This window comes from Sturnus vulgaris, chromosome 5 (assembly GCF_052056855.1).
Source record: "Sturnus vulgaris isolate bStuVul1 chromosome 5, bStuVul1.hap1, whole genome shotgun sequence".
In the NCBI taxonomy this organism is placed as follows: Eukaryota; Metazoa; Chordata; class Aves; order Passeriformes; family Sturnidae; genus Sturnus; species Sturnus vulgaris.
The window spans coordinates 29,760,549-29,787,532 of NC_142247.1; the positions used below are offsets into that span (position 1 = coordinate 29,760,549).

Sequence of the window (26,984 nt, forward strand, 5' to 3'; positions counted from 1 at the left end):
GAACTTGAGTATTTCTTGAAGGAGAGCAAAATTGGCTGATTTGCAGTCAACTTCTTCCTTCAAGAATTTCTTCCTCTGAGGTTCCCACAGGTAGCTGGCATTTCTTTTTTTATTTTTTTCTTTTTTTTCTTTTTTTCTGAAGTTTTGGAAACATTTAAATGATAGGAAACAGTTCCCCATCTTCCTTTGATCATTACTGCACTAATCTGCCCCTTTCCCCTCTATTTTTTCACTTCCCCATTTTTCTCTCCCTTTTTCCCCACCAAACCCTTGATATGCACTAGTTTCCTGGTCTTGCTCCATCAGTCTTATGCCTCTGTCCTCAGAGTGGTCTCAATAATTACCCAAGAAAATATCAAACTAGACAAGACAACAGCAAGGAGGACCACACTGCTAAAACCTACCTGTAAGGGACAGGGAGAGAAGGACGGGTGAAGAATACAGAGAAATGGACAGCAAGAGGAGAAAGACAAGTGCACAAGGTGAAAAATCCAAGAATTACACAAGATGACTGTCAAAAAATAAAGGGGGTGCATCTTCCTTTGTATTGGTCTGAGCTATGCCTGGCCACCAAGCCACTCTTTTAAGTATCACATAAAATGGATGGGAATGAGAAAACTGCAAATGCCCATTGCAGAGAGAAAGAGAGGACAGACATACCCGGCACTACAGCAACAAACAAGGGAGTCTCTGCAGGTCAGAGCCAATACTTTTAGCATTAAATCAATATTAGCCCACGAGGAAAGGAAGTCATGGTCTTTTCCTGTGGTCTGCAAAATTGCTGTTTTGCTGAAGAGTGGCCTTTGCATTGGCCATGCTGGTTACTTTTAGAGCTGGTGGAAAGGGAAGTGAGGGAAGAATGCAGTTCTGGTTCTGGCTCTCTGCCTGAAGCTGGGGTCTGCTTTAACCTCTGCTCTGAGGCCCCCAGGGGCCAAGATCCTTCCAGGTGAACAAATGAAACTGCTCCTCACATCTCTGGCTTCCAATGCCCTTTGTTAATATCTTGCACTCCTCATCGCAGCTTTTTATTTAAATTAATTTTTTTTATTAAAAGTCTATGTCTTTAAAATGAAAAAAGAAGACATGGATCAAATTTCCATACATTTGAATAGCACAGCCACCCTGAAAATGTTGGAGAAAGGAGTGGAGATAAGAGGGGAGAAGCAATGAGCAAATGCATGTGGAAAGGGACAAATAAAGATCACTTCACTGAGACCCAGCAGTAACAACAGCTGCTGAGAACATGAGGTCTACATGTTAAACTGAGATGCCAATTTCAGTCTGAATCAAATCGTTATGTCAGTGAAAATAAGCAATGCAAAAAAGCAATAGGTTATGATGGTGGATTATCCTCCTCTCTGCTTTCCATATATTCTTTCGTGCTCTTGTAGGGAGCAACTGACGTTTGAAAAACCATGCTTGCATCTTGCTTGTGGAAAAGGACACCTGCTCCTCTGTCTCTCTTTGACATCTGTTTCTCTAGTCAATCCTCACCTGTTGATCTGTTTCTAATGGACCATCTATCAGCCCCAGCAAAGCATCCTTCCTAGAGAGAGGGAAAGGATAGACCGGGCAGAGAAAGAAAGACAAAGAAGAGATGGGCAGAGAAAAAGCAGAAAAAGATAAATCAAAAAAACAAAGCTGGAAAAAAATTAAACTCACTAGCACCCACAAGAAGTAGAGAATGAAAGAGTTGTTTTAAATAGTGTAGTAAAGCAGTAAATGCTGGGAAAGGAAGAACAACACAAAAGAAATGAATTCAGGATAAAAAGAGGTGATAGAGAGGAGCCAGAAGGAGAGGCACTAAGGCAGATGCAGCATTGCAGCCGTTTCTGGAGATACAGCTGACTTGACAGAGTGCAAAGAGCCATCAGCTGGGGGGCAAGGCTGCAGGGTGGGGTTCACCAGGGGTTGTGTCCTGTGTGCCAATGTCCTGGAGCAGTGTGAGTGACAAGGGATGAGGCAGGTGTCTGGGACACGGCTAGTGCAGGGGACTCTTCTCTGGCCAGGGAAGTGTGAACTTGATGAAGAGGACAAGCAACCAGGAGAAAACTGGGTCTCTCCTTCTCTTCCTACCCACACACAGGCTCTCTGACACAGTGCATGTGTCTCCTTGCAATTGTGAGGTCTTTCCACGCTCCCACAGACACCCCCAAGGAAAGAACTGAACTCAAGGTTACTTTAGTCCAAGATAAAGAAAGGAACAGCAGAAATCTCCCCACAAGCAGTCTGTTCACATTGTCAAGACAGGACAGACTGATTTATCCATCACGGCAGAAGTGAAACTTGAACATAATTATGGGAGCTGAGTATTGGGGTAAGGAGAGTGGCTTAAAGGGGTAGAGATCCCAGGGGGAAAGGCATGCCCAGAGCCAGTGTTTTAACCAGAATGGTTAACCTATCCTGTGTATGGATCTCTTTCCCAATCCATGAAATGATCCACATCTTTGTGGAATAAAGTCCCTTCATCTCTAACAATGTAGATCAAATACTGAGAGTAAAATATATGATTCAGATTTACTTCAGAACTCCTGTCCTGTGATCAGAAACTAGAACTGGGGCAATAGAGGGCAGCAGCTCAGCTTTTTTCTTCCTTTCAATTTCTTACTAACTATGGAGGTCTTTTGCCATATTTGACTGAAAATATGGTTAGTCCATTATCTGGCAGCAGACAGAAACTCCTGCATCATGGGAAAGGCTAAAAAGATACAGATCACTGTGAAGCCCCCACAGGAAAAGTTTTCCTAACCAGGAGCAAATTTGCAGCTGTCTAGAAACTGAAGAGGAATTGATGCAACTTATGCAGACCAGCCTTACTGAACCTCCACATCACTGCCTCTGTGACAAGAACATGAAAAAGAAATATTCCATGAAAAGGTCTCTCCAGCCTATTTTTACTCACCATTTCAAAGTCACTTAGCAATAATTAGAAGAGCCATAGAAATCAGCTGTGGAACATACCAACTTTTGCATAAGTTTAGTCACCACCCCACAACCAATGCAGGATTACATGATTATTATACTCTGGTTCTACAAGGCTGAAGTAGCGTGGTTTCATCTACCACTCCAGGGAGACTGTTCCATCCTCCCTAAATGTCAGTATGATGAGCTGGCTTGGACATTTGCTGAATGTTTCTGACAAGCAGCAAATAAAAAGAGAAGCAATAACTGTAAAATAGGAACTTGTGAATGCAATAAATATATATAAATATATATAAAAATGGTATAAATCACACAGGCTAAAGGATATGAAGGTACTGATCCACAGGATGGGTCTAGTTAGGAAACAGGGGATCATCATTTAATCCACACAGAGAGACCTCATAAAGTACTGATCCTATGTATGAAGGAAAACTGTAGGTAGATTCTGGAGAAGATAAACCAAGTCACTCAGCAGTTGCCTAAAACGGCTGCTAATGGCAGAGAGGCTGGAGTCCAACAGGCCATTCAAGAAATACATGATGAGAAAGGCAGTCTGGGACATTCAGCTGGGACAAGCTTTTCATTCTCATTCTGAATAAGGGAGAAAAGTCAGCAGCACCAGACCCACTGTGAATATTAGGAGAAAAGTAAGCCGCTTAAAAGGATTCTTCTGGACAGCCACAAGAATCTAATATTTTCTACACTGGATTTTAAAAATAGACATTTTCAAATAGAGGCAGATCTGAAGAACTGCAAAAACTATTTCAAGCAGGACAAAGCTTGAAATGATGGGGTTTGGCTTATGCAATGTTTCAGCAATATCTGAAGGCCTAATACTGAGAATATTACATGGTATATTGCACACTGATAGATTTGAATAAACATAGTTATTTAAAAAGGATATCTTGTTGTAGGATCGTGGATTAAAAATGACTCATAGAAGTGTAGTTTCTCCTAAAATAAGTTGATTTTCCTCACAAGAAATATATATGCAGATGGAAACTGCCTTGGCCACACAGTCAGGACAGGATGAAGGGCTGGATTAATAAGCTAAACGAAAACAAATTCCAAGATTATTTGAATATGAGTAAAGTTATTTGAGTTGTTGAGGTTAAGTCTCCTAGAGGAAAAACATTGTGAATATTAAACCCCTGAATTACAACAAACAGTTTAAATTCATGTCTTTCTCTCTGTTGGTTGAGACTGGGCAACACTCACGCATGTGCTCTGTCCCTTGGGTTCCTGTGTTTATAAACCTGAAACTTGTCCTTCACCCCTTAACCTCATGGTTGTGGGTGCTTTGGTCAGCTTGCTGGTGAACAGCCCAAGAAAAAGTGGAGTAGCAAGGTGCTGACAAACATGCCATGAGCTGCCCAGCCAGGTATGTCCCCAGAGAGTGGCTGGGCTTGTGATATCCCGTGTACCAGAAAACAAAGGCTCAAGAGGTCTCTACAGGCACTAGCTCGGGGTCAGAAGACATCCATATGATGAAGTAGCTGAAGCAACAGAAGCTTCTTCAGTCATAGGATGGTGTCACCCTGCAAATCCTGGTAGGCAGAGGGGCTTTGCTGGATTTTGTTCTGTGAAAATTTGTGCTTTTGGGAGAAAAGACAACAGGAAAAATAAAAAGGAAGAAGAAAAATGTAGGCATTGAAGCACCAGCCTAAGATGTGCTGGTGGCACATTTTGACAAAAACTGAAGGAAAGCAAAGGGAGTTACACATGTCTGTGTGCTTTTGAGTTAACTGCTGACTGAAAAGAGCCCAAAATTCATGGTATGGTCTGAATATGTTTTAGTCTTCTTGTGCCAGGAAAACAGAATTCAGTACACATTTTGAATAAACAGGCTGCACCGCATTTTTCAGTTATGATCAGTTTGGCTGACAGCTCTTCTGGTAGAAACAGCATGCAGGGTCACAAGCTTTTCCCAGCTACTTATGGATAAAAAGTGATAGTACAGTTTTAAGGACTATCATTAAGAACCTGCTACTAGAAACCCGAAGGCTACACAGGCAGATCCCACTCTGCTGCAGGCTGTACAAACATACAATAGCCAGAACATGAGAGTGAATTCTCTACCTCCAGCTCAAGTATTCTTCTGTCAAACTATTATTCACGCTGTGTCCATTAAACCAGGATGAACAATGGCTCTCCCTGCTTGGTGATCACTTCTTTAAAATATCAGTGGGCAGTTTTCAAATTGTCCTGGGCTCCAGTCCTTAGTCATCTATCTGTTATGTGATAAATACTTTGCTCTTTTTTATCTCTTTCCATGAGTCAACCCCTCCAGCATCTTCTTCATTCTCCTCTCTTCTGGGCTCCTGCCAGTATTTTTCTGGTACTGAAGCAGCCAGTGCAGTTTTGAATTCTGGGATCAAATTAAGGTGTCACAGCCTTGTATCAGAAACTAGCTGGGCTTTGAAAATTGGTTTAAAGCTTGATACGTGGGTGGGATCCAGACATCTGAGGCTTCAAATACTGGCTCAGACACTGTGTTGCCTCAAAGAGGGAATTTAAGATACTCTGGGCCTCAAGGTATCTTCATCCTGATACAGCACAGGACAAATCTGAATGCCTTGCTTGAACTGGGCTCACTGCCTCTCTCTTTGCTGCCTGAGACTGTGCTCAGGACTAGAATTCACCTTGGCTCCAGAGCTTCAATATAGTCAGCATCTCAGTAGTGCAGCAGTCTCTTATTTTGTGATCTAGGCAGACACATGGAGTGAATCTTGGTCACATTCAGACCGGCAGCATAGATCTGAGATGTGGATGTACAGCATGGACTATTCAATGCAAAGTGCAGCAGAGCCACCAACCAGAAATGCAGATGCAAGGTCATGGGTGTGCTTAACCCCCTCTGAAGTTGGCACATCACAGTGTGGACACAATCTCTGTCTCCCAGCTATAAAATAAGGGCACACAATTCCTCTCGATCTCACAAGTCTGTCATTAGGATAAAGTGTATGGCTGACTCAGAGCTGCCTGCAAACTACTGGTGTGAAAGTCAAGCCTGTGCCCACACCTGCTGTTTGTATCTGACCTATCTATCACTTCATACTCTCAGGGCAAAGGAAAGGCTCCAGCAGCCTGAGCCCTCAAAATGACTGGAGATTGGAAGTGGTGCCTTTCCCAGCTTTCTTGTATAGATAGAATGTGCTCAGACGTCTCTTAATTAAGTTGGGAAGGCTAGCAAGCTGATGGATTTGAATTGAGATGCTGGTGAAGTAACATCCCCAGAGGGCACATTAAATTAACCAAATAGACTAAGGATTCAGTAAGCTAATGAAGAGAGAAACGAGTGAGAGAGATGAGGAAGATGGAAGAGAAGAGGATGACAGAGAGAGCAGCACAGAAAAAGCAGAGATAGGGCAAAAAAGAAGAACAGTGGGATAAAGGAGGAGGAAAAGAGAGGCATTGAAAAAAATGTGAGAGGAAAATACATGGAGAGACAGAGAGAAAGCGATTAAGTACAGGTATAAGGAAGTAAGAGACCCTGCAAGATCCTGAGGCTTTCTCCAAAGTCATGCTGGGACCATCTGTGCTGCAGTCTGAGGTCCAAATTGCTCAGTCTCTACCTCCAGCAAGTTGCATCAGCTGCTTAGCAAGGCCATAACCCCCAGCAGGAGTCAGTAGCCCATGATGCCCACCTTGTGCCCCGAGGTGCTTTACCTGTTCATGGTGCTCAATGCCCATGCTGATGGTGTTCACTAGGATTGCAATCATGATCCCACGGTTGAAATACTTGCTGTCCACAATCAATCGAAGCTTGACTCTCACTTCTCGCCACATGTCACTGCAGAGCTTCAGCCGTCCTCCTTCTTCCACCTCCTCCTCCTTCTCCAGCCCTGAGGCCCCCTGGTCCTCTTGGCTGCCCTCTCCCTCTCCTTCACTGGCTCCTCCATCCTCCTGCTCCGAGCCAGCGCTATCCAGGACTGAGAGCCTTCTGGATGCTTCGTGCTCTGCCCTATGGCATCGGGGGCAGTTGGTGGGATCAGAGGTTGCTGTCACAGCGATGGGCTGGACTAAGCCCTGAGGAGGGCAGCCAAGAGAGTTGTGCTGCTGGCAAAGCCCTGCAAAGAGAAATGGTGCTGCTTAAAGAAGAAGGATATGAAAAAGACATTCGAAGTGGACATCTGTTTGGCTTCTGGGTATTTAGACAGGGTAACTGGGCTTTTTAGCTGTGAGGATGATTAACCACTGGCACATCATCTCAAGGGCAGCAGTAGAAGCTGTTGCCATTGGTGGCTCTTTGCTGACAGGCTGTGTCTCCAAAACACACAGTTCTGTTCGACTTGCCTGTGATCAGCCTGAACGGGACTCATGTCCATCAGAGAAAGAACTGCTTTGTCTCATGCAGAAATCATAACACAAGCTAGTGAGTCTCAAGCTAAGTGGGACCTGAGGGGAAAAATGGTCACGAGACTTGATTTTGGCCTGGACTGCTACAAGTGGGATCTGAGAACCCCCAGACTGAACTAAACTCTCTAAATTAGAGAAACTGCATTAGCAAAACATCTCAAGAAGCCAGAAGAGGTAACACAGGAAAACTTCTTCCTGACAGTGTGCACTATGAATCAGAACAGATCCCCCGACTTCAGTGAGAAATCTAAATTTGTGTTCCTTGATCCTCCATCTAGGCCTGGAAGATGAAACGGACAATGAGGGAAATGAAGCAATTAATTCATTAAGACAGTGCATGAAGTCCACAGAAACTTTTCTCCCAGCAAGCAAAGAAAATGAAAGTTTGAGTATGCAAGACATCCTGAAGGAAAATCTGCCTTTTTGCTTGCTAATGGGAGCATAACTTAGGAAAAGCATCAGCAGGCAGTTAATACTAGCTCCATAAAGCCATTTTTACAGTGACTTTTCCAGCCAGGAGCCCAATTTAAATGATATCTCACGTCTAATTTTACGCAACAGCGTGTGCTGCCATCAAGAGAAATTGTCTCCATCGTCCTTGCATATCAACCAGACTTCTTCAGCATCACTCCTTAGGCTCAGGCAACACTTATTGCAACTCAACTCTCTGCCTGTCTCTTGAGGTCTGGAAGCAACTCGCTTTGGGGGACCTGCTGTGCCACCAGGTCCTTTGCCCCACTTTGTTATACCCCCTAAATCTTCTCTCTCCCAGACTGCTATCAACACCTGGCTATACCAGACATGTGGAGGGAGCAGAGACCCTAGCGAGGCCTCCCTGGAGAGCTATCCCTTAGATAAGAATTGTTTAGTCATGGTGACAAGGCTAAGAAACCCCTTCCCCGCTTCAGACCCTCCACTTTATCTCCATGTAAAACTACTGATCATATTTCCTTAACCCCAAACCATTGGTCACTCTGTCAAGTCACACTTTCCCTATAAAAATCCCTGCTTTCACTCAGTTCAGTGGACTGCTGCTGTCACTGGAACCCTTCGCAGAAGAAGACAACAAAGAGCTCTGTGGAACCAACCCCACACAGACCTCCCGGTCTCTCCTCTCAGCATGGGCCGAGGCACCTTGTGAGCTGAGCTGAGATCACTCTAAGCTGAAATCACTCTAAGAGCTGATCACCTGAAGCCTAGGCCTTGCTCACGTATTGGTACCTTGCGGCTGAGGCTGCCTAAGACTCCAGGAAAGGCTGTTCCTTGTGGGACCCCCTATCTGGGATGTTCGGTAGCTGCCAGGGTCTGACCGACCCCAGGCTGCCACAGGCATAGAGCCCTTTACAAGCCTCGGTGACTTTATCTCTTTATGGTCTCTGTGTTTCAGATCTGGATTATCCACGTTCCCTACTGGCCAGCCCTGTTTCATTCCCATTCTTGCCGGTCTCCCCCACCTTGCTGGTCATGCCGTGGTGCCACACTCAATGGCCAGCATGAATTCCAATTCAGTGCTTCATAGGCACAGGTCCTTTGGAATGCTAGCTCCCAGTTACTCTCACATTTCCGCCACTGGCATTTCCAGCCTTAGCCACGCAATCCTTACTGTAGTGCCTCCGGCTTTTCCTGTCCAGGCTGGGTTTGGCCTCTCCGGGCTGCTGCGCGTGGCCGTGGCGCCAGCTCTGCACGCTGTTGTAGAGCCCCAGGGTGCGGCGCTTGGCCTTGCGCAGGATGTGGCACACGTACTGGAAGATCTCCTCGTAGCAGTCCCCCGGCTCCATGTAGCTGGCCACGGTGCTGGAGGAGAGGTACCGGGCCCTTTGCTCCTGCATCAGCTGGTGCTCCCGCTGCTTGGTCTCCGAGAACTGCGTGGCGATGACCACCAGGCACAGGTTGATCATGAAGAAGGAGCCCACCTACCAGCAAAGGAGAAGAAGGGACCGAGGTCAGCGTGAAAAAGAACATGTGGGACCAGGAATGTAAGAGGAGAGAGGAGGGGAAAAGTGAATGGAGGCAGACAGAGGAGTGGGAATCAGTCTGCATACGGAGAAGAGGTTTCAGGGAAAGCCAGGAGTGCATAAGCTTGGTTTTGAGAGCTCACTCAACATAATTTCTATGCAGAATTTAAAGCTATGCATTGAAATTCAGGAAATAGGTCCAACTTTTGGCAGGTTTTGGGACCCTCAGCAAATCACTTCTAAGTTACATAGAAAGGGTTTGATGAAAGCTGGACTTTTGCTTTCCTTCTTCTTTGTGTTAAAAAGAAGGCAGGAGACAGAGATCCAGTTTTGTTGATTTCTCCTCTGCTTATTAATTTACCACTGGAAAAATCATGCACTGCCATTTATCGTCCTCACCTCTTGGAAGAAATGTTAGTATTCTCAGATCATTTTAATGACATAGCAGTATATTTGGGGCATATTATTGATTTATACCATTTGTACCTTAATTCTCCATACAGAGAGATAGGGCTTTTGTGAAATGAGTGAGCTTTTGAAATCAAAAAGGATTTTACAAAGTCAAACAACTTTTAGAAGGACACTGAGTAGTCTAGTAAAGCCATGCTTCCTTGCTTATTTTCTATTCTTCTGATACAAGACATATCATATCAGCTCTTCTTTAACTTGTCCTCTGGCCTACATAGGCTTCTCATTTCAAACACAAAAACTGTAAAAAACACACTCCCAATTTCTTAGAAAGAGCAAACAAAATGCCCAGGTTCTCCCTGTTCTCCATATAGAAACTCAAATGTCTACCAGGCTTAATTTACAACTCTCATATTCTCTTTACACCTCAGTTTTCCTGTTTATAAAATGGAACAAGGATTTCTTTGTGCTGAGAATTGTGTAGGCAAAATAAACTCATTCTGTGTTACATATCATGAAATTAGAGGTTAATTTCCTCTAGGAGATCTATCCATAGATAGGTAGATAGAGGACAAATCTTGGGCTTCAATATGATGAGAATTTCATAAGTAAAAGGGCTGGTAACTACATTCAAAATAATTTTCAAAAGCTATGACACCTTGATTGGTGCCTATTCCCTGCAGAGCTGTGGCAACAGGGCATAGATAAAATGCAGAACCTGAACTCTGAACAAGGACTATGCATCTGCAGTGCTCTGAAACACGCTCTGTGGGGCAGCCCCTGAGAGGAGAAGTACCAGCTCAAGATTCCTGCTTCCCTGAACCTGTGAGCATCCCTGCTAAGGGGCATCCTGGCACCAGTTTCTCCTGTATGAACCCGTGCAGGACCCAGTCTCACCTCACTGTCTCTCCTTGGCAAGCAAATAACTCTGACAGAGAGCAGGATTCAGTCCTGCCCTTGTCTTCACATGTGTCCTCTCCTGTAAAGCCTTTAAGCAAAGGGGACAGAGCAGGCAACGATGGTGATAACCTGACCCAGTACTTGTGAATGGAAAAAGGTTTTATTTCAGCAAGTACCTCAGAGCTTGTTTTACCTGTCCAAGCAGCCTTTCCCTCGGTTCATAGGCCATACTGCCCCCCTGACCAGCTTGCCCTTCTGGGTGACCCTCTCTCTTGGACACAGTGCTCTTTGTCCAAACGGGAGGTCTCTGCTACCATCCTCAATAACCCTTTGAAACATGAAGCTCTTTCCAACCAGATTCAACATAAGGACAATAAAGTATCTCAAAATAAAGGGCTTTTTTTTCTCCCCCTCCTCCTCTCAGCACCCTTCAAAGCTGTTCTAATTCTGTTTCCCTTCATCACTGAACCCTTCTCTTCTCTCTCCTTCCCCCATATTTCAGCCTATTTTCCCTTCAGCTTCTGCATGTAGCCTTGAAAATCAACATAATGCCTTGTTCAGATTTCTTTGCCTTCATTCAATATTCTCCCTGGTCTGTGATGTCTTGCATGTTTTATTTTAACTGATGAGTGTATTTCTGGGAATCCAAATTCTCCTCTAATGCACTCTCCTCAGCAGTGTGATACTGACCCGGGCTTTCCCTTTTGGTTCTGTCCCTCAGCTGGCACTGAGTGAGGCAGGGTAGGGACACGGGCCCCAGCTGTGTGAGCATTTCTGGAACACTGCTTGTGACACCGCCCTGTACTTTGCAACTTCCCACATCTCCCAAACAACACGCGTTTAAGGCTTGCAGCACCTTCTCTCTAGGCCACAGGGGGAAGAGCTGAGGGCTGAGGTGTCCTCAGCAGGACCACACTGTGGGCCTAGGGTTGAATCTGGAGTGGGGTTCAGGTTCACATCACTGAGCACTGTCCTCACAGGCACCGTTTGCTGCTATCTCCCACCAGATGAACAAAAACGGGGAGAGTGAGAGGACTGGATATGGCAACTAGTCCCCAGTCCTTATCCTTTTAGCTAGGAACATCAAACACAAAGCAAATGAGCTTGGTTAATCCCTAAAACCACAGGCAAGTCCATAAACTCTCAGGCTTTGCTGAGCTTGGCACTGCTTCCCAGCTAGGAGAAGGACAGGAAGGGTCCCAGAAGACTCCTCACTGAGTGATTCATCTCAGCTGGCTGAGCAGAGAGAGGGAAAGTGTCAGACATGGAGTCAAAGCAGTGGAGAGAAGCAGATGGAGACCCTTGGTTCTGAGTCCCAACACAGGGTCTCGTTGAGCCCTGAGACTGAGCTGTGCTTTGATAAAGCAGGTTCTGCCCTCATTCAGCCCAAGGTTCAAGCCCCATCTCTGCAATATCTGACAAAACCTGATTAGTGCTGCAGATCCTGGCTTATCAATTACTTTTACTGCTTAGCCTGGATATCCAGCTTGCCTTCTGAGGCCCACACGTGTAAGCACAGAGTGCTTCAAGGAGCCTCTGTGTGCTGTAATGCCAGTCTAAGGGTTCAGAAGAGCTTGTTCTAGTGCAGGAGCCATAGCAGTGTCCGAGTAGCTGGAGAGGTGTCAAAGAGACAGCTGGACCTCAAGCAGGAAAACCCAAGTGAAACATTGACCCAAGAGCAGGTAGCAATCCTTCCTTCATATCACATCCGTGATCTCTGGTCAAGGAGGAAGCATTTTTACACCTGCTGAATACATAAAATGTTTTTCCCAGGTTTTTCTAAAAGGCCACTCAGAGTGCCACTGTCAGTCAGCGCCCTTCCCCTCAGAGAAGCACATACAGGATTCCTAACTGTGCTGGGAGTATATCCAGGTGGTGGAGCCTTCTTCCTGTCATATGAGCAGTAGCAAGTAATGCCCTTATTTAGGTGTTTGCAGATGTCATTGTAGGAAGAAGTCATGGATGAAAGCACAACTCTAGAGAGAAGCAGCAGAGATCCAGCCCCAGAAGAGTAAGTCTGAGCCAAGGCTTGAATGTGTGTGGAAAAGCAAAGAGTCAGGGCTTAAAGTACGACTGTCAGAACAATCCTGCTTAAAAGCCAGGCCTTCCAACCATGGAGAAGGAGGGAAGGATAAAGGCTGGAAGGACCATATTTCATGAGACTTAAAGAGGGATCATCATTTCTATGTGAAGATTCAGACAGGAAATGCAGCCAAATGATAGCAAATTTGCACTGTGGTGTTGCTATGTGCTGCAAAAGATGCCAAGAAGGCAGGTAGCAGAAAGGCTAAATACTTCCTTGGCCTAACTCCACCAAAGGTAAAGAAAATATTCCACCCAGCATACGACTCCTTTGTTCTCAGCAGTCCCCAAAGTAACCTGAGATTCATGTTCTCCTGTGTTTGACAGAAAGAAACCTATATGGCTTCAGCAAATGAGGAGGGAGTGTCTAGAAATGTCAATGACACTCTGCAATAACATCTCAGGTGGAGTGTTTAATTGAGGGTTTTTGGTGCCTGCAAATTCAGAGACAACTTTTGAATCACTGTGAATCTACATGATGTGAGCCAGCACTAGAAGCATACTAAGAAACCAAAAATACACTGACCGAATTTATGTAGTTTGAAATGTGGGGGGAAGGACAGTTTCTGGAACTGGCCTACAAAAGATGGAGTATGTGTGCCCCAGTGGTTAAACACTGACCCTGCACAGTTTTTCCTGGCTCTGGGAGACACTGGGACTGTGGGACAAGGAGTAAAGTCTGCATCTAACTGCATATTCTATGAATTGGGACAACCTGACCATGCTGCTCAAAGTCAAAATGCAGGTTGGTACTAAATATCTATTGCATTGTGGGGTATAGGAACAAAATTCATGGGAAATTATTATTTTCTGAACTCACAAAAAGCAGTGGATGTTCAGTTTGCCCTTGAGAACAGAGCCTGTGGAAATTCCCCTCATCACCCCATCCTGTGCAATCACATCTCTGCACTGTTTTTTGGGACTCTCCAGCATCAACGTAAAAGCATCATTCCCTAAGATACATTTCACCTCTGCTGTCCAGGTTCGTGCTTCAGTCCACAGGGAAGTACATCATATTTCTGTTTTTCTCTCCTTGTTTTTCCCTTGTGAGAATAGATGGCCATAAGGCAGAGTGAAATCAAGGATATAGTAAGATTTTTGTAAGTTGTCTGACCTGAACAGGCCAAGAGATTTTTTTTTTTTGGGCCACCCTCCTTATGTACAGGCTGCAGAATTTCTCACAGAAATGGATTAAAGTCTGATTTATCTCAAGTCATTGCATGCCAACTTGAATGTAAACTAGGACCTTGTACTAGATCAGTCTATTAGTGTTACCGGGTGACTGCTTCTAGAGATCCTATTTCTTGAAGGGCATGGCCCCATAGGACAAGTCCTGGATGAAGATTAGAGTCCTGGCCAGGTCCATTCATCAGCCCATCCAAATGCATGTAGGCCCTGGAAATACACACTGAGGTCCTTACTCAGTGATCTGAAACTAAATTGCATCTACCATGTACAGATTTTATACTTCCCATAATTCATCCTATGTCTTTCCATTTCACTCTTGACTTTGGTCCCTTAGGTGAGCAATATGGAAGAGTCTTCATAAAAACAAAATCCTTCCTTGTTAGAAACAGGATATTCCCTCCAAGAAAATGCATTTATGCAAGGGAAGCCTGAGGAATGGGGAGGTAATGGCACCATGTGTCTCAGCTCCCATCCCAAGCACTAATAATGAATATTCTTGCAGAAAACCAACCTTCAAACTTCATTTGTACAAATCCACAGGGCTTATAAACTGCTTATTAAGTTCTCATTGCTGACACACTTCTCTCTTTCCACCCTATCATTCACAAGGGATCTCACACAGCCAGTTTATTTTGGACGGCTGACACTTACGGAGCAGCAGCTCCTTTTCGTTCATGATGAGGAAGTAATTCAGCATGACAGATCCTGAATCTAACAAAATGTGAATCTTAGACTTTGAACCTGATAAACCCAGGTGCTGCCAAAAGCTCCTCACTCAACATGGCTCAAAAATTACTCAAGAGCTTAAAATGTATAGAGATCAAATAGAAGGGCAGAGAAAGAATTGGCTTTTAAGCCAGCTGGTTTGGGGAATTGACTTTGCAAGAAGATCTGCCAGTGAGAACATTATTCTACACTGGGCAGGTATAACTTTGTTTTTGAGTGAAAGCTAATAACTTGGCTGACAACTGTATATGTGATCCCTCTTCAGACTCGTGGTGAAAATCAACTAGCTGGATTTCTGAGATTCCTAGAAGTTTGCTTTACCGGTTTCTATGTTGATCTAAGACCTGGTTTTTGTTGACTTTTAGCTTGCATTGCTGACATTAATCAGACCTTATACTTACGATTATCAACAAGATAAAGTAGATAAAATTGTAGAAGGAATGGGCATCCATCACATAGTACATGATCTCCACCCACCCTTCCAGTGTGATCACCTGAAAGACAAACAAGAGAAACAGGAGGGGTATTCCAGAGTTCACCCCTCAGTGTATAACAAGCAGATACTGGCAGGACAGTTTCAACCCAAGGAAGGTGAGAAACAACAATTCATTTCAATGAAGCCAAATTTCCATTTTGGGAAATCAGCATGGTACTGCTTGGTGACACTGACATACTGTCAAAGCCTGTGAGATCATTCTAGTCCACAGCAGGAATATTTCATTAAAATAGTTCATTTCCCTGGATCGCAGCGGGGGAAAGCCCGTAGCAGGTTGCTGTGCCCCTTGGACTGGACACCGCGTACAGCCGGAGGAAAAGAAAAAAGACATGGATTTTAGCTCCCATCTGCAACGTGTGCTGAGATTTAATAAAAATGAAAAAAAAAAAAAAAGGGATTCCTTTACTATAGCTGTCTGGACTGGAGAGGAAACTGGTACAAGTCAGCCTGGAGAGTGGAGCTTATTTCAGCAAGCGTGTTCATGTGTGCGCTATCTCCCTTACAGGGGAGTTACAAGGCCCTTTACTTTGCATCTGTCACACCCTGCAGAAACTGCCACTAGAGCCCAGAAAGAATGAGTCTGAAAAACAAGCTTGAGCCTTGTAAGGAGGTTAACTCAGACTTACCTGGAATATCACAATCCAGGCATACCCAATGTTGTCAAAGTTGATGGCACCCTTGTGCGGGTTGGCATTGCCGGTGCGGCACACGTTGTAGTACTGGTTCCAGTTCACACACATGCCACTGATATTGAACTCTTGCCGGACTGAATTGTAATAATAATAATCATCCTTGTCCAAACAGCACTCGTGGCCTCGCTCCTTCAGCGGGGGTATTTCGTGACAGCCCATAATTCCATTGTCTCCTGACAGCGAGCAGATAAAGGGCATCTCATCATCTTCCTCCGGTTGGTAATAAGGGGGCAGGACAATGTCACCTTGTCTGCAAAAGAGCCCACAGTCAAATTTCCTGTGACAAAGAGTTCCCTATCTATCAGTGATACTGGTGGAGCTGGGAGCCCACATTCCAACATAAGGACTGCACTGGGTAGGGAATTTCAGGTTAATTTCCTCAGGAAAAGGGGAGGAATGACAGGGCTCCTGAAAAACAGCAAATTTCTAGGGTGAGCCCCCAGTTTTCAGAGCTTTTACTGTCATCAGATCACCCCAAGCCAAATTACACAATCTGCCTGCATGGAGATGACAAAAAGCTGGAATGCAGAGATTTGCAGTCTGATCATTCTCCCCATTAACATCAAAATCAGATGCAATGGCATTAAGGAAGTTCATCAGGCTTTACTGAAAAATGTTCATATATGTAACTGCTGATGGACATGTTTTATAACATTTGGTAGTGAACCTTCTGTGCTTCTAAAAAAAAATCCAGTTCATGCATAATTAACGTTGCACATATAAGCCTTAAAATTCGGAAATGGAAAGATAAAATTGACTTAACCTTAACTTTGACTCCTCCTTGACAGCTGGCATTATGGGTGCAATGTTCTATGACAAGTTCATGTCTTTTTTCCAAATAATGCAAGCACCTTCCAAATGCATGAATAATTAAAATCATCTATGCTTGCCTAGCTGGAGATGAGCTAATATCAGAAAAGTGAAAGGTGGAGATAAAAAAAAAAAAAGGATCAAACTTTATCTGGTGTATTCCTTGCAGTGCTACAATGCACAACTTTCACATTGTGCAAATGCAGACTTTTTCATTAAGTGTCATTGGAAGAGGACAGATGTTGATGAAAAATAAAAAGACAGTCTCTGATTGTTAACTAAGCAGGACTAAACTACAAAGGTATGTTGTAACTCATCCTCATCATAGGGCACCTTCAGAACTGATTTCCCTAGTAACGGTCAGCCAAATATTTTCTAATATCTGTCATTGTGAAGACTGGCCCCAATTCACTTCTCAGTTACATCAACTCTGCATGGATGTAATTACACTCATTAAAAAAGTGCTACTCCTGATTTACATAAAGGACAATCATCCTAAATATTAGTTTTTCCCCAAGGAATAAATAAACAGGAATGCCTGCTTTAAGCAGGTCCTACTCTGCAACTCCACTGCTGTTCTGCACATTGTATTTTCACACTTTTTTTTCCAATTTGAGATGTTCCGAAGCTTCAGAACTGTTTAATCAGTTTAAACTGATCTACAGCTCTAGGTTTTCTTTAAGCAGTCTACACTGATAACACGCTTGGGATTAGCATACAGTTTTAAGAAAACATTTTAAAGCCTGAGATCTACTAAAGCCAGAAAGTCAACAGGAGGAGCTGTGTCCTGAAACTGGGTAATCGGAAAATTCATGGCAGGCAGGAGTTTTTCCACTCCACTGCCTGTGGGAGGAGTAAAGCTGTGCTCTGCAGGCTCGCCCTGAACCCCCAGATAAACCTCAGATACTTGTAATTGACCCTTGTGTGGCTTCAAGCTCTCTTTGCCAGAACTGCTCCCATGTTTCTCCATAAGTCTTTTGTCCCGTTCAAACATTAATTATCTGCTTTCAGATGCTCTCACTTCTACTAACCCAGGTGTGAGACATCTCTCCCACCAGCCCTCTGTCCCTTCCCCATGACAGATGCAATTCTACTCCTGAAGTTTTCTAGTAATTTCTCAGTGTCCCTCCAAAGGTAATGCACTATTGTCAAAACAGTGACCCCAGCTCCATTTTGGAGGTGCCAAAGATATTCCTGGATGCATCAGGCAGCACTATGGCTTTCTATAAGACTCCTGTGAGGGCTGTTTTCTGAAGAACGAGCAGATTCAGGAGAAAGACAGCATGTTTTAGAGTTTTAGCTCTTTCTGGGTGTAGGAGCACCATACTGTATTACTGGGCACTGCTGGAGGGGGCAGCCATGCTAAGCTGTGCCTTGGTCAAATCCAAATGAGCCCAGACACCTGCTGTGAGGACAGAAGAAAACCAGCTGTCTTTGCCCACCTTCCCTTTCCACAGCAAGATGTGACCAACACCAGCACACTATCACCCTGCACTTGGAGTAAGTGATACACAGAGAGCCTGGCAGAAGACATGAGCAAGCAGAGGGAAAGAGAAACATCCACAGAAGAAGAGAAGGAGATGTTGTCTCCCAGTCACTCACACTGTGAAGTTCTCCTCCATGAAGCAGCGGTTGCGGAGCAGCCCAGCCCAGAGCTGCACCCCAATGATGCCGAAGATGAAGAAGACAAAGAAGCAGAGAAGAAGGACGTTCCCCAGCATGGGCAAGGTGTCCAGGAGCAGGTTCACAAGGATGCGCATGCCTGCAGGGGGAGAAGAGAGCCAGAAGGAGCAAGTGTGGGACACAGGGATAAGGAAAAGGAGAGAGGAAGGGAAGGAGAAGAATAGGAAAGAAGTTTACAATATAAGCATAAAAAAAGAAAAAAAGCCCCATGAAAATAAAAGCAGAGTGTCAGAAATTAACTACTGTCCAAACCAGGCCAGATTTATGGTTACTGCCCTTTCTTGTCCTAACCACTACTGACAGGCAGCCAGCAGAGCTGCTGTGATGCTGTGATCTCTTAACCTTAGGCCTCCATCTGCAGCAGAGAAGAAAAGAGAATGAGACTTCTAGTGCCATCAGCTATCTGACTGACATCCCTCCCTCCCCTTTCCCTGCACAACAGAGGAAGGAAGGACAACAGAGTGACAAATGTCCCAAAGGGGCATGTCAGCTCAACAGCCCCATTATCCAATGGCTCAGACTGAAAGTCATCCCAGAACGGCAACTGCATCCTGCAGCCTGTGAGACCTGCATGGAGATACCAAGGCCAACCTGCCAGTGGGATGGACCTTTCCAGAAGTTATAAACTAGCATAGATAATTAGGTTTTTTTCAGTGACAGTATCATCAAGAGACAGCCATGAAAAACACAATTTCCTCTGGCTAGTCCTCGTGCCCCAGTGGGGCTGGAGCACACAAGTAGCAGGCACAGCCCAAAATGCTTCTAGCACAGAATCTCTGCCCAGTGCAAATATTTTAAAAAAAATTTTTTTACTCTCTAATTACCTAATGAATTATTCCTGTGGTTTTATTTTCCCCTTGGCTCTTTAGCTCACAGCCACAAGTCAGGGTAAACATAGTCTCGCTTCTCCATGGAGCTAATGGCTTTTCCTCTGCTCTCCAGGGATAGTGAAAGTCTAGAAATTCTTCTGAGCATCACAGTACTGCCTTTACCCCTGTGCACACCTCACAAGGTTTTCTCTCCTTGTCTCCATGGAAGTCCCTCCCCTGGGTACCCAAAGAGTTCCTTCACTGATGATGTTCCATGTAGGCCAGCAAATAATTAGCTAATGAGGTATTTATAACCAATTCATTACTTCAGATGGCAGTGGAAGGGGAAAGAGGAGGGGAAGATAAGATTAGGATTCTCAGCCCTTTGAGGCACAAGATAATCCCCCTTGTGCACCCAGCACCCAGTAATTACCCCATGATACCATACATTATGTATGCTCCATGTCTATTCCCCTGACTGCTCGCCCCACAGAGAGGGGAGGGAAGTGGCACCTTTGGTGGGGCAGGCAGGCATGGAATTCACAAACACTGAAGGAAGAGGGAGAAGTGTGCCTGCTGTGGAACAGCAGACTGGTTTGGATTAGTAGAGAATGCTTTGGAGGCAGAGTGGGGTGGAAGACACAGGAGTGGTGTTTACAGGTATGTGATGTGTAGGAAGGAGCTGCTTATTGGTGCCTACATGGGATCGTGAACGATAAAGGATAGTGGCCCTAGCTCTGAGACTAGGCTGTGGAGCAGTAGTTAAGCCCTGCTGCCTGACTGCCCAGCTATGCCACCAGTCACCACGTAAGGAAGCTTCTAGACAAGTACATCAGTAACTCAGCAGTGTAGGGACACAGCTCCAGCCACTCGCTGGGAATCTCAGCTGTGCTCTGAGTCACTGACAGCTCTCAGCACACCAAATCCAACAGCATAGCCACTGAGACCTGCTGGGCCCTGGAGAAATGCTCTGGACAGCACTGGGAATTCAAGACTGCCACTGCACCCTCACTGCAATGCTGCATGTTCTCAGCATTAATGTGTCACAGAATGAGCTCAGTAGCTCCCATAAACTGTCCTGGTTAGTACATTAAGGAGAGCCAAGTGACATGGGAAGCTGTGCCAGTAATGCTGCAAGAGAAGGTGATGTTTTTCAGATCAATTGATACTAGCTCCATTTCAGAGCTAGGTAATAGGACAGATGAGGCTGCCCTTACGTTGAAATGCAGAACAGACAAAGCAGACATTCCCACCAGAATTTTGCAGACTGCGTGCTTGTTGGGTCAGAATTTGTAAAAATTGATTTTGTCTACATTCCAAGAGAAAGCAAGTGACATGGAAAACTTGTCTGTCTTTTACTTGGAAACATCCTGCCTGCCCATACGTTCTCCATCCTGACTCTCAGAGGGATTACTGATGGTACAAGATTATGCTTTCCACAGCTCCAAGATCATGTTAGGCCTTCTGGGTTATGTGGAGCCATGACCCAAGAACTGTCAGGTGGCCCCAACACCTGGCATCTTTTCCACATCATAAAGAATTTCAGCATTAACAGGTTCTAAGTCCAAATGAAACACATTTTTTTATTTTTCTTTTTAAGTTTCACAGTTAGACAGATTCATCTTTCTCGTTCCATTGATGTTGACTGTGGATATGAGATTGACTCTTCAAAAGTAGTAATGCTGAATCTATGCCCATCTAAACATTCAAACATCAGTTGCAATTGTAGGAGAAAGAGGGAGAAAGGCTGAATGGCCTAAGGACAACAGGTGATGATTTACCATAGAAGCTGGTGGCCAAAATAATGATGTCTCTAAAGCAACTGCCCGACAGTGGAAATAGGAAACGCAGCTTTGGGAATATTCTGTTTTGGGGAACTGGGATGCCTCCCTTTTCCAAAGGACCCTCACCGGACAAGCTGCCATCTACAGCAGCACCCTTGCATCTTGAATGACAAATTCTGAAAGGAGCTGGAAAGCCAATTCTTCATCAAAATCCTGCTGCTGCCTCTCCCTGCTGCTCGGCCATTCTTCTCTTGCTCTGCCTACAACTCCTCTCTGCCTCTGTGCTGCTCTTCATTTTACGTGCACACTTTTCCTAGCCTCCTTCCCCACTGCTGCCTTTCCCCACATCCCCATTTGTCTTTTACCATTGGCAGAGCAGAAGCCATGCTGGCTCACAGTAAGGAGGGGATATGAAAGGGACAGTGACCTTTTCTGAAGCATCCTTTGTGAAAAAGGAAAAGCTGCTCGAGAAGAGAAAGGAAGAGAGCTGGGCAGTCTGAAGGAAAAGCGAGGAGGGAGAGCATTGATGAAACAACATTCAGCAACCAAACAGCCTTCCAGGGCATCAAATATGAAAAGGTTTTGCTCTTCAAGGGAAATAAAAGCTAGAAACATTAAATATTCATGAGTGCCAGGTGTGGGCTCAGAAAAGTCTTTTCTTCACTTACTCTGACCAGGAGACCAGGGGAAGGGAGGAATTGAAATGGCCTTGTCTGTAGGCATCCAAGGAAGGAAACAATGCTTACATAATGGCTCCCTGCTGCTCACCCATGCCCTTGAGCAAGGGGTAGAGAAGGGTACTCGGTGGTACCTCGAAGGCAGGGCTGCTTCTGGTAAGATATCCCTCAGGAGCAAAGCCACAGGTTCACCACTCAGACGCAGCAGGAGATGGGGGGAAAGTATGTCACAGGGATGAGAAATGGTGGGAAGGTGAGAGAAGTGCTCGGAAGTGACCATCAGAAGGAAGCACAGGGCTGAGCAGTCTCTGTGTTCCCTCCCTGGTTCGGAAGAAGTAAATCGTCTCTCTCACCCTGGTGGCACCCAGAGGCCCTTCCTGACAAATTCGGGAGACACTACAATGACCCTAGCTCCCTGCAGACACTTGCCATCAACCCTGATTAGCCTGGCTATCGCAGCTAAGCGGACTCGCCCGCCGTGTCCGCCCCCGGGCGAGCGCGGCGGCGACGGGGCTGGGCAGGAGGCGAGACTGAGCAGCAGAGCCCGCTGTGAGGGACAGGGATGGGCAGAGGAGAGCCCAGGACAGCAGAGCCCGCTGTGAGGGACAGGGATGGGCAGGAGCCGAGCCCGGGGCAGCTGTGCCCGTGACCGTCATCCTGCCCCGCTCAGCAGCGCTGTCACTTCGCCCTCTCTCCCCCTGCCTCCTCCCAAGTGCCAGGATAGCTGAGCTGATTCCCTCCCTGGTGCTAACCCTGTGATACCATCGGAGGACTGGTTTAGGAGGGAGTGAGAAGCCCTGTTCTTTCTGGTTTCTTGTCTCTCACTCACCTCTGAGGCTTCCAATCCGCCTCAGCTATACCGTGATGGACAAAGCCAATGCATGTGAAGTCAAAAGGAGATAGTGGTTTGAGGCAATCATTCCCTCGCGCTTGGGGTAAGGCAGATGGAAGAGAACATAATTCGCAGCATCCATCTCAGCTGCATCGTGGACCAAATACCAATTGGCATTTTTTAACTGGAGCAAAAACAAATCTCCTTCCCATCAGCACTTGTGACTAGCTGGCAGGACATTTTGCAGAATGCAGAACCTGAAGTGTCATTATGTCCCTCAGCCAGGCTGCTTGTCCAAGCGTGCCTTCTTTCCTTCCTCCCCTGCCCCAGGACACATGGCAATCCATCCAACTAGCATGAAGTTGGCACGATTTTCCTGTGCATGCTCCTTTACGGAAATTTTCAGAAAAAAGGAACCATTCCAGCAGATAGATTGTGCAGAAAGGACACAGAGAGACATGCACTTTTTTTTTTTTTTTTTTAAATTTGCAGCCAACCTCTGTATTTAAAATAATCTCAGTTTGTGTGCACAGTGCAAGCTGGTGCTCCAGCTTGTGACTGTCCTCACAGATCTGCTCACCCAAGGCTTAGCTGTCGTTTCACACATTGCATTCACAAACATCAGCTCAAACTTGGGCCAAACTACTACCAAGAGATACCAATCAGCCGTAGGTCCAACAGCAGCCACACTGCCAAGCTGACTGATACTATAACCCACAGCTTCCCTGGCCATGCAGATCTTTTCTCTTTGATGCATTCCTCTTAACTGAGGCCCCTTCTGCAGACAACATGTGCAAGCTAAAGGAGTTGAGCTGGAAGAGCCCATGTGCAGCTCCAGATGCTTTGTCCTCAAGCTGCAAAGCCAGCCTCACTTACATTGCAAACCATCACTGCCCACTTTGCACCAAGGCAAGAGAGAGCATGTCTGGATGGATGGCCAGACCCAAATTAAATTAACTCTATGGAAAGACAGGTCCTGTAGATGGTATGAGGTACTGAGGGACCTTTTGCTAAAGAAAAACTGCCCTAAACACACTGGCCTCATTCAAAGAAAAGCAAAGTCTTCCAGTCAATCTCTTTGTCAGGTTCTGGGTGCATTTGCAGAATACATTTAGAGCTGGGGGTTTAGCACTTGCAGATGGTCAGCATGATCCATAGCTCAGGAGCACTGGTCAGCTCCTCACCAAATCCCCACTCTTGCCTTACTAACAAGCAAAGCCTTTTAGCATCCCTGACTCGTTCAGACACCTCATCCTACACAGCCTGTTGATGACATAACTTCAAATTATCTTTGTCACTCCCAATGTAACCACAGAAGATATCAAAACATGACATTTTCAGCACGTACAAAGCTTCAACCAATACAGAGTGCTGTTGTTCATTTTCTCAGTATCATGGGCATACCAAACCTCATCTTCATACAACTTCCCTTAGAATACTCAAGTTTAAACATTAAGTGCCCCTAGTCCTTACCTTCAAGATACTTCTCAGCTTAAGCCTGAGGTAGCCAAAAGAGAGACTAAAACTCCAGAAAGAAACTTGCTGGCCAGAGCTTCACCTTGCTGTAACAACAGAGCTTTCCAGAGCAGGTTTAGAGTACATGCATATAAGAGAAGAAAAACTCTCTTTAAGCTTGCTCCAGGGGTCTAGAAATAATTAACTTGGGATTCAGATACTATCACAGGCCTCACCTCTTTTGAGTCAGAGAGCAAGACACAGACCAGGTCAGATCACGAGCATGAAAAAGTAAGAAGGGAGGAAAAATGCACCACTTAAAACACTTCCCATCAGACGTTCAGCTAAAACAACCACCGAAAAGAGAGTGCAAATGAAACCAGAGATGAGCTGTTTTCCTTGGAGGCTAAGAGAAGCAAATAAACACACAGGCACTGCAGAGCCACAGTGCTCAGCAGGCTGCCAAAGGGGGCTCAGGTGGTGCTGCCAGGTGATGTAAAGAAGCAAGCTCAGAAGTGAAGCCTCCTAATTGCAGACCTGACTCCACAGTTGCAGTGGCCTCAAGAAAGAGAGCAAATTCCATAGCATTTACCTTGACACTTACATGCTGACATTTTTGGAAAAAGAGTGGCCACAGTCCAAGCTTTTCTGTCGTCCTAAAAGAAGGAGGCACCCAAGCTCTGCAGCAGGCTGCACCTTATGATGGATGCTGTAAGCCCAGCTAGGGCTTACAGATAACGACAGAAAACTCCTCCTCCACAAGCAGTCGCATTCAATATATGCCACCATAGCATGGTTGGTAGCCACATAATCTGTGGCATGAGCAGAAATGGATGCAGGCAAGGGTCCCAGTCAGTAGTCCCCTTCTTCACTGTCTTGCCATTATCCCCTTGCAAGCTTTGGACTACTGTTAAGCAACCTTGTCTTGGAGAGTGATGACAGGTGTCAGATTATTTCTTAGAGAGGTGTCTCTCTGGGGGATTTCTGTCATTCTGTTCTTTTTTGTAATACTGAACATCTAATAAGCAACACCTACTACCACCTGCTACAGTAGTTCATTCACTGATCATCTCTTTTTTTCCCCATTTATCACTGCAGTGATGACTGCATTCACTTTCAGTGAAGAGTCTATTAAAAACATGCAGTGCCAGCTTGTCTTTCAGAATTGCAGAAGCCACCCAACGCCAGGGACAAAAGTCAGCTCCAGTGCCGTGGCTGTGAGCCACTTGCCTCTATTCTATAAGTATCCTTAAGTTATTTACACATCTCTAGTGCTAAGTGGGACAGAATAATGCAGAATATTATGTAAAACAACATTAATGCAACTTCTGGGTAAGATTTACAGGGCTAATTTCCTCTTGCTGTCACTAGCATGAATCATGTTTCTTTCTACTGCAGGCAGTGACATGACATTACGTGAAATGAGTGTGAACAGGAGAATCGGTCCCAAAATACACAAAGATAGAGAAATTTAAGGCTATGATTGTAAATTGCCTTGCCCACACACACAAAGTTTAATTTGCATTAGTGTAATATGACAGTATCATTCACCCCATAATACACTGTCATTATTGCTCACATTTCCATGGTATCCATCGCTTGATAGGTCCCATGGGACAGATTTTGCAAAACAGCTCAGCTCCCATTTAGGCAGCAAAAAACGTGGCTGGGCTTTTGTGAGTGCTGTGTACACTGGAAGCTGAGCTTGTTTGAACAGGCAGCAGAATTGTCACAATGGGAGATGTGAGGTACTAAGCATTTTTTAAATTCTGGCTCTGCAGGTTCCCCTACAGGAGAAGGGAGAAATAAATATTCCATCAAAGGTCTTTCTACGACTGGTTTCTGTAATGTTTTGGTTTATTTTTTTCCAGGCTTGCTTTACTTTCAGCAACACAAATTCTGAAGTGCTATTACAGACTCTTGTGATTTTTAACATCAGTTTTGGAATGCAAGGCAGAAACCTTCAGGTGTGAAATCTTGCTATGACTTGAAAATCTCAGATTACAGCAAAGAAAAAAAGGAGAGAAGTTTTTTATTCCCCACTACTATGGGTGGAAAAAAAGATATAACTGACAGGTCTAAAGGTCTGAAAGCCACAGGAAAAATAAATAAATATAATCTGTGATTGTTTTTCCTTTTCCTTTTTCAAATCTCGTGGCTTTAAAGACATCTGAAAAAACTACAGCTGCATAGTTTGTGACTTTTGATACTTGGTAATTATAGTGAAATTAAATGGACTGGTTCAGAGAAGGAAATACTACTTTTTCACATGATCTGTGAGCACAAAAAATAGAAACTAAGCAATGCATCATACAAAACAAAGCATTTCCAGGTCTCTTTTTTTCATGCATTTCAGTGTTTCCCAGCTTCTTGCCCTGATGCTACATTAACAAACAAATATAATTTTCATTATGTTTTGGGATTTTTCTCCAAAATTTACTTTGATTACCCAGTTAAACACCTGGTAATACACTGCACACTTGGAATTCACATGAAAAACAACATTGATATCAGACAACAAGTAAATAAAATTGGAGCCTATCTTCAGTGACTGAAGCCTTAAATTAAGTACAAGAAAAAATTGTTTACTGTGAGTTGTGAGGCACTGGAACATCCAGAGAAATAGTGGATGCCTCATCCTTGGAAGTGTTCAAGGCCAGGCTGAATGGGGCTCTGAGGAGCCTGTTCTAGTGGAAGGTGTCCCTGCCCTGCCCAGAGCTGGGGGGTTGGAATGAGAAGAGTTTTAAGGTCCCTTCCAACCCAAACCATTCTAGGCTTCTATGAAGGCTTCCTCCAGCACTGCATAATGTGGGTCTGGTTACAGACTGGTTGGTTTGTTAAAAAGCTTCAGAGAAGCATTGATTTGCAAACCCATCCAGCATATTTGTGAGTCAATAGATCTTCTTTATACTATCCTTGACTTTATATCAGTTTTGATTTCCTCCCTGCCACTTCTCTGCATTACCCTACACACAGCAGTGCATCAGACCTTCGTACGCTGTCCTAAAAACCCTACCACTCACCTCCTGTGCATTTCTCTGTCCAGCTCTCCTTCCTCTCTGTGCTCATCTCTGTTGTTCTGCATTCTGCTCTGTTCCCCTTCGCACGGTTTCCCTTTATTCTGAGCTTGCCCATCTAATTTAGGGCTTGACTGACTCGATATAGAGCTGCACATACAGGACAGTGCAGCTCTGAGTACAATTTCA

General features: G+C 44.9%; 1 protein-coding gene across 6 annotated transcripts in view; it reads right to left on the bottom strand.

The window, feature by feature from the left end:
* CACNA1I (calcium voltage-gated channel subunit alpha1 I) overlaps positions 1–26,984 on the bottom strand; it is a 168,477-nt gene that overhangs the window by 39,537 nt on the left and 101,956 nt on the right. For all 6 annotated transcript variants that reach the window (XM_088165279.1, XM_088165281.1, XM_088165280.1 and 3 more), the window contains 5 exons: positions 18,141–18,300; positions 15,663–15,978; positions 14,942–15,034; positions 8,885–9,194; positions 6,592–6,992 (listed from right to left, as the gene is read on the bottom strand). In XM_088165279.1, the coding sequence (XP_088021405.1) occupies positions 6,592–6,992; positions 8,885–9,194; positions 14,942–15,034; positions 15,663–15,978; positions 18,141–18,300 (1,280 nt within the window). The remainder of the gene's footprint in view (positions 1–6,591; positions 6,993–8,884; positions 9,195–14,941; positions 15,035–15,662; positions 15,979–18,140; positions 18,301–26,984) is intronic.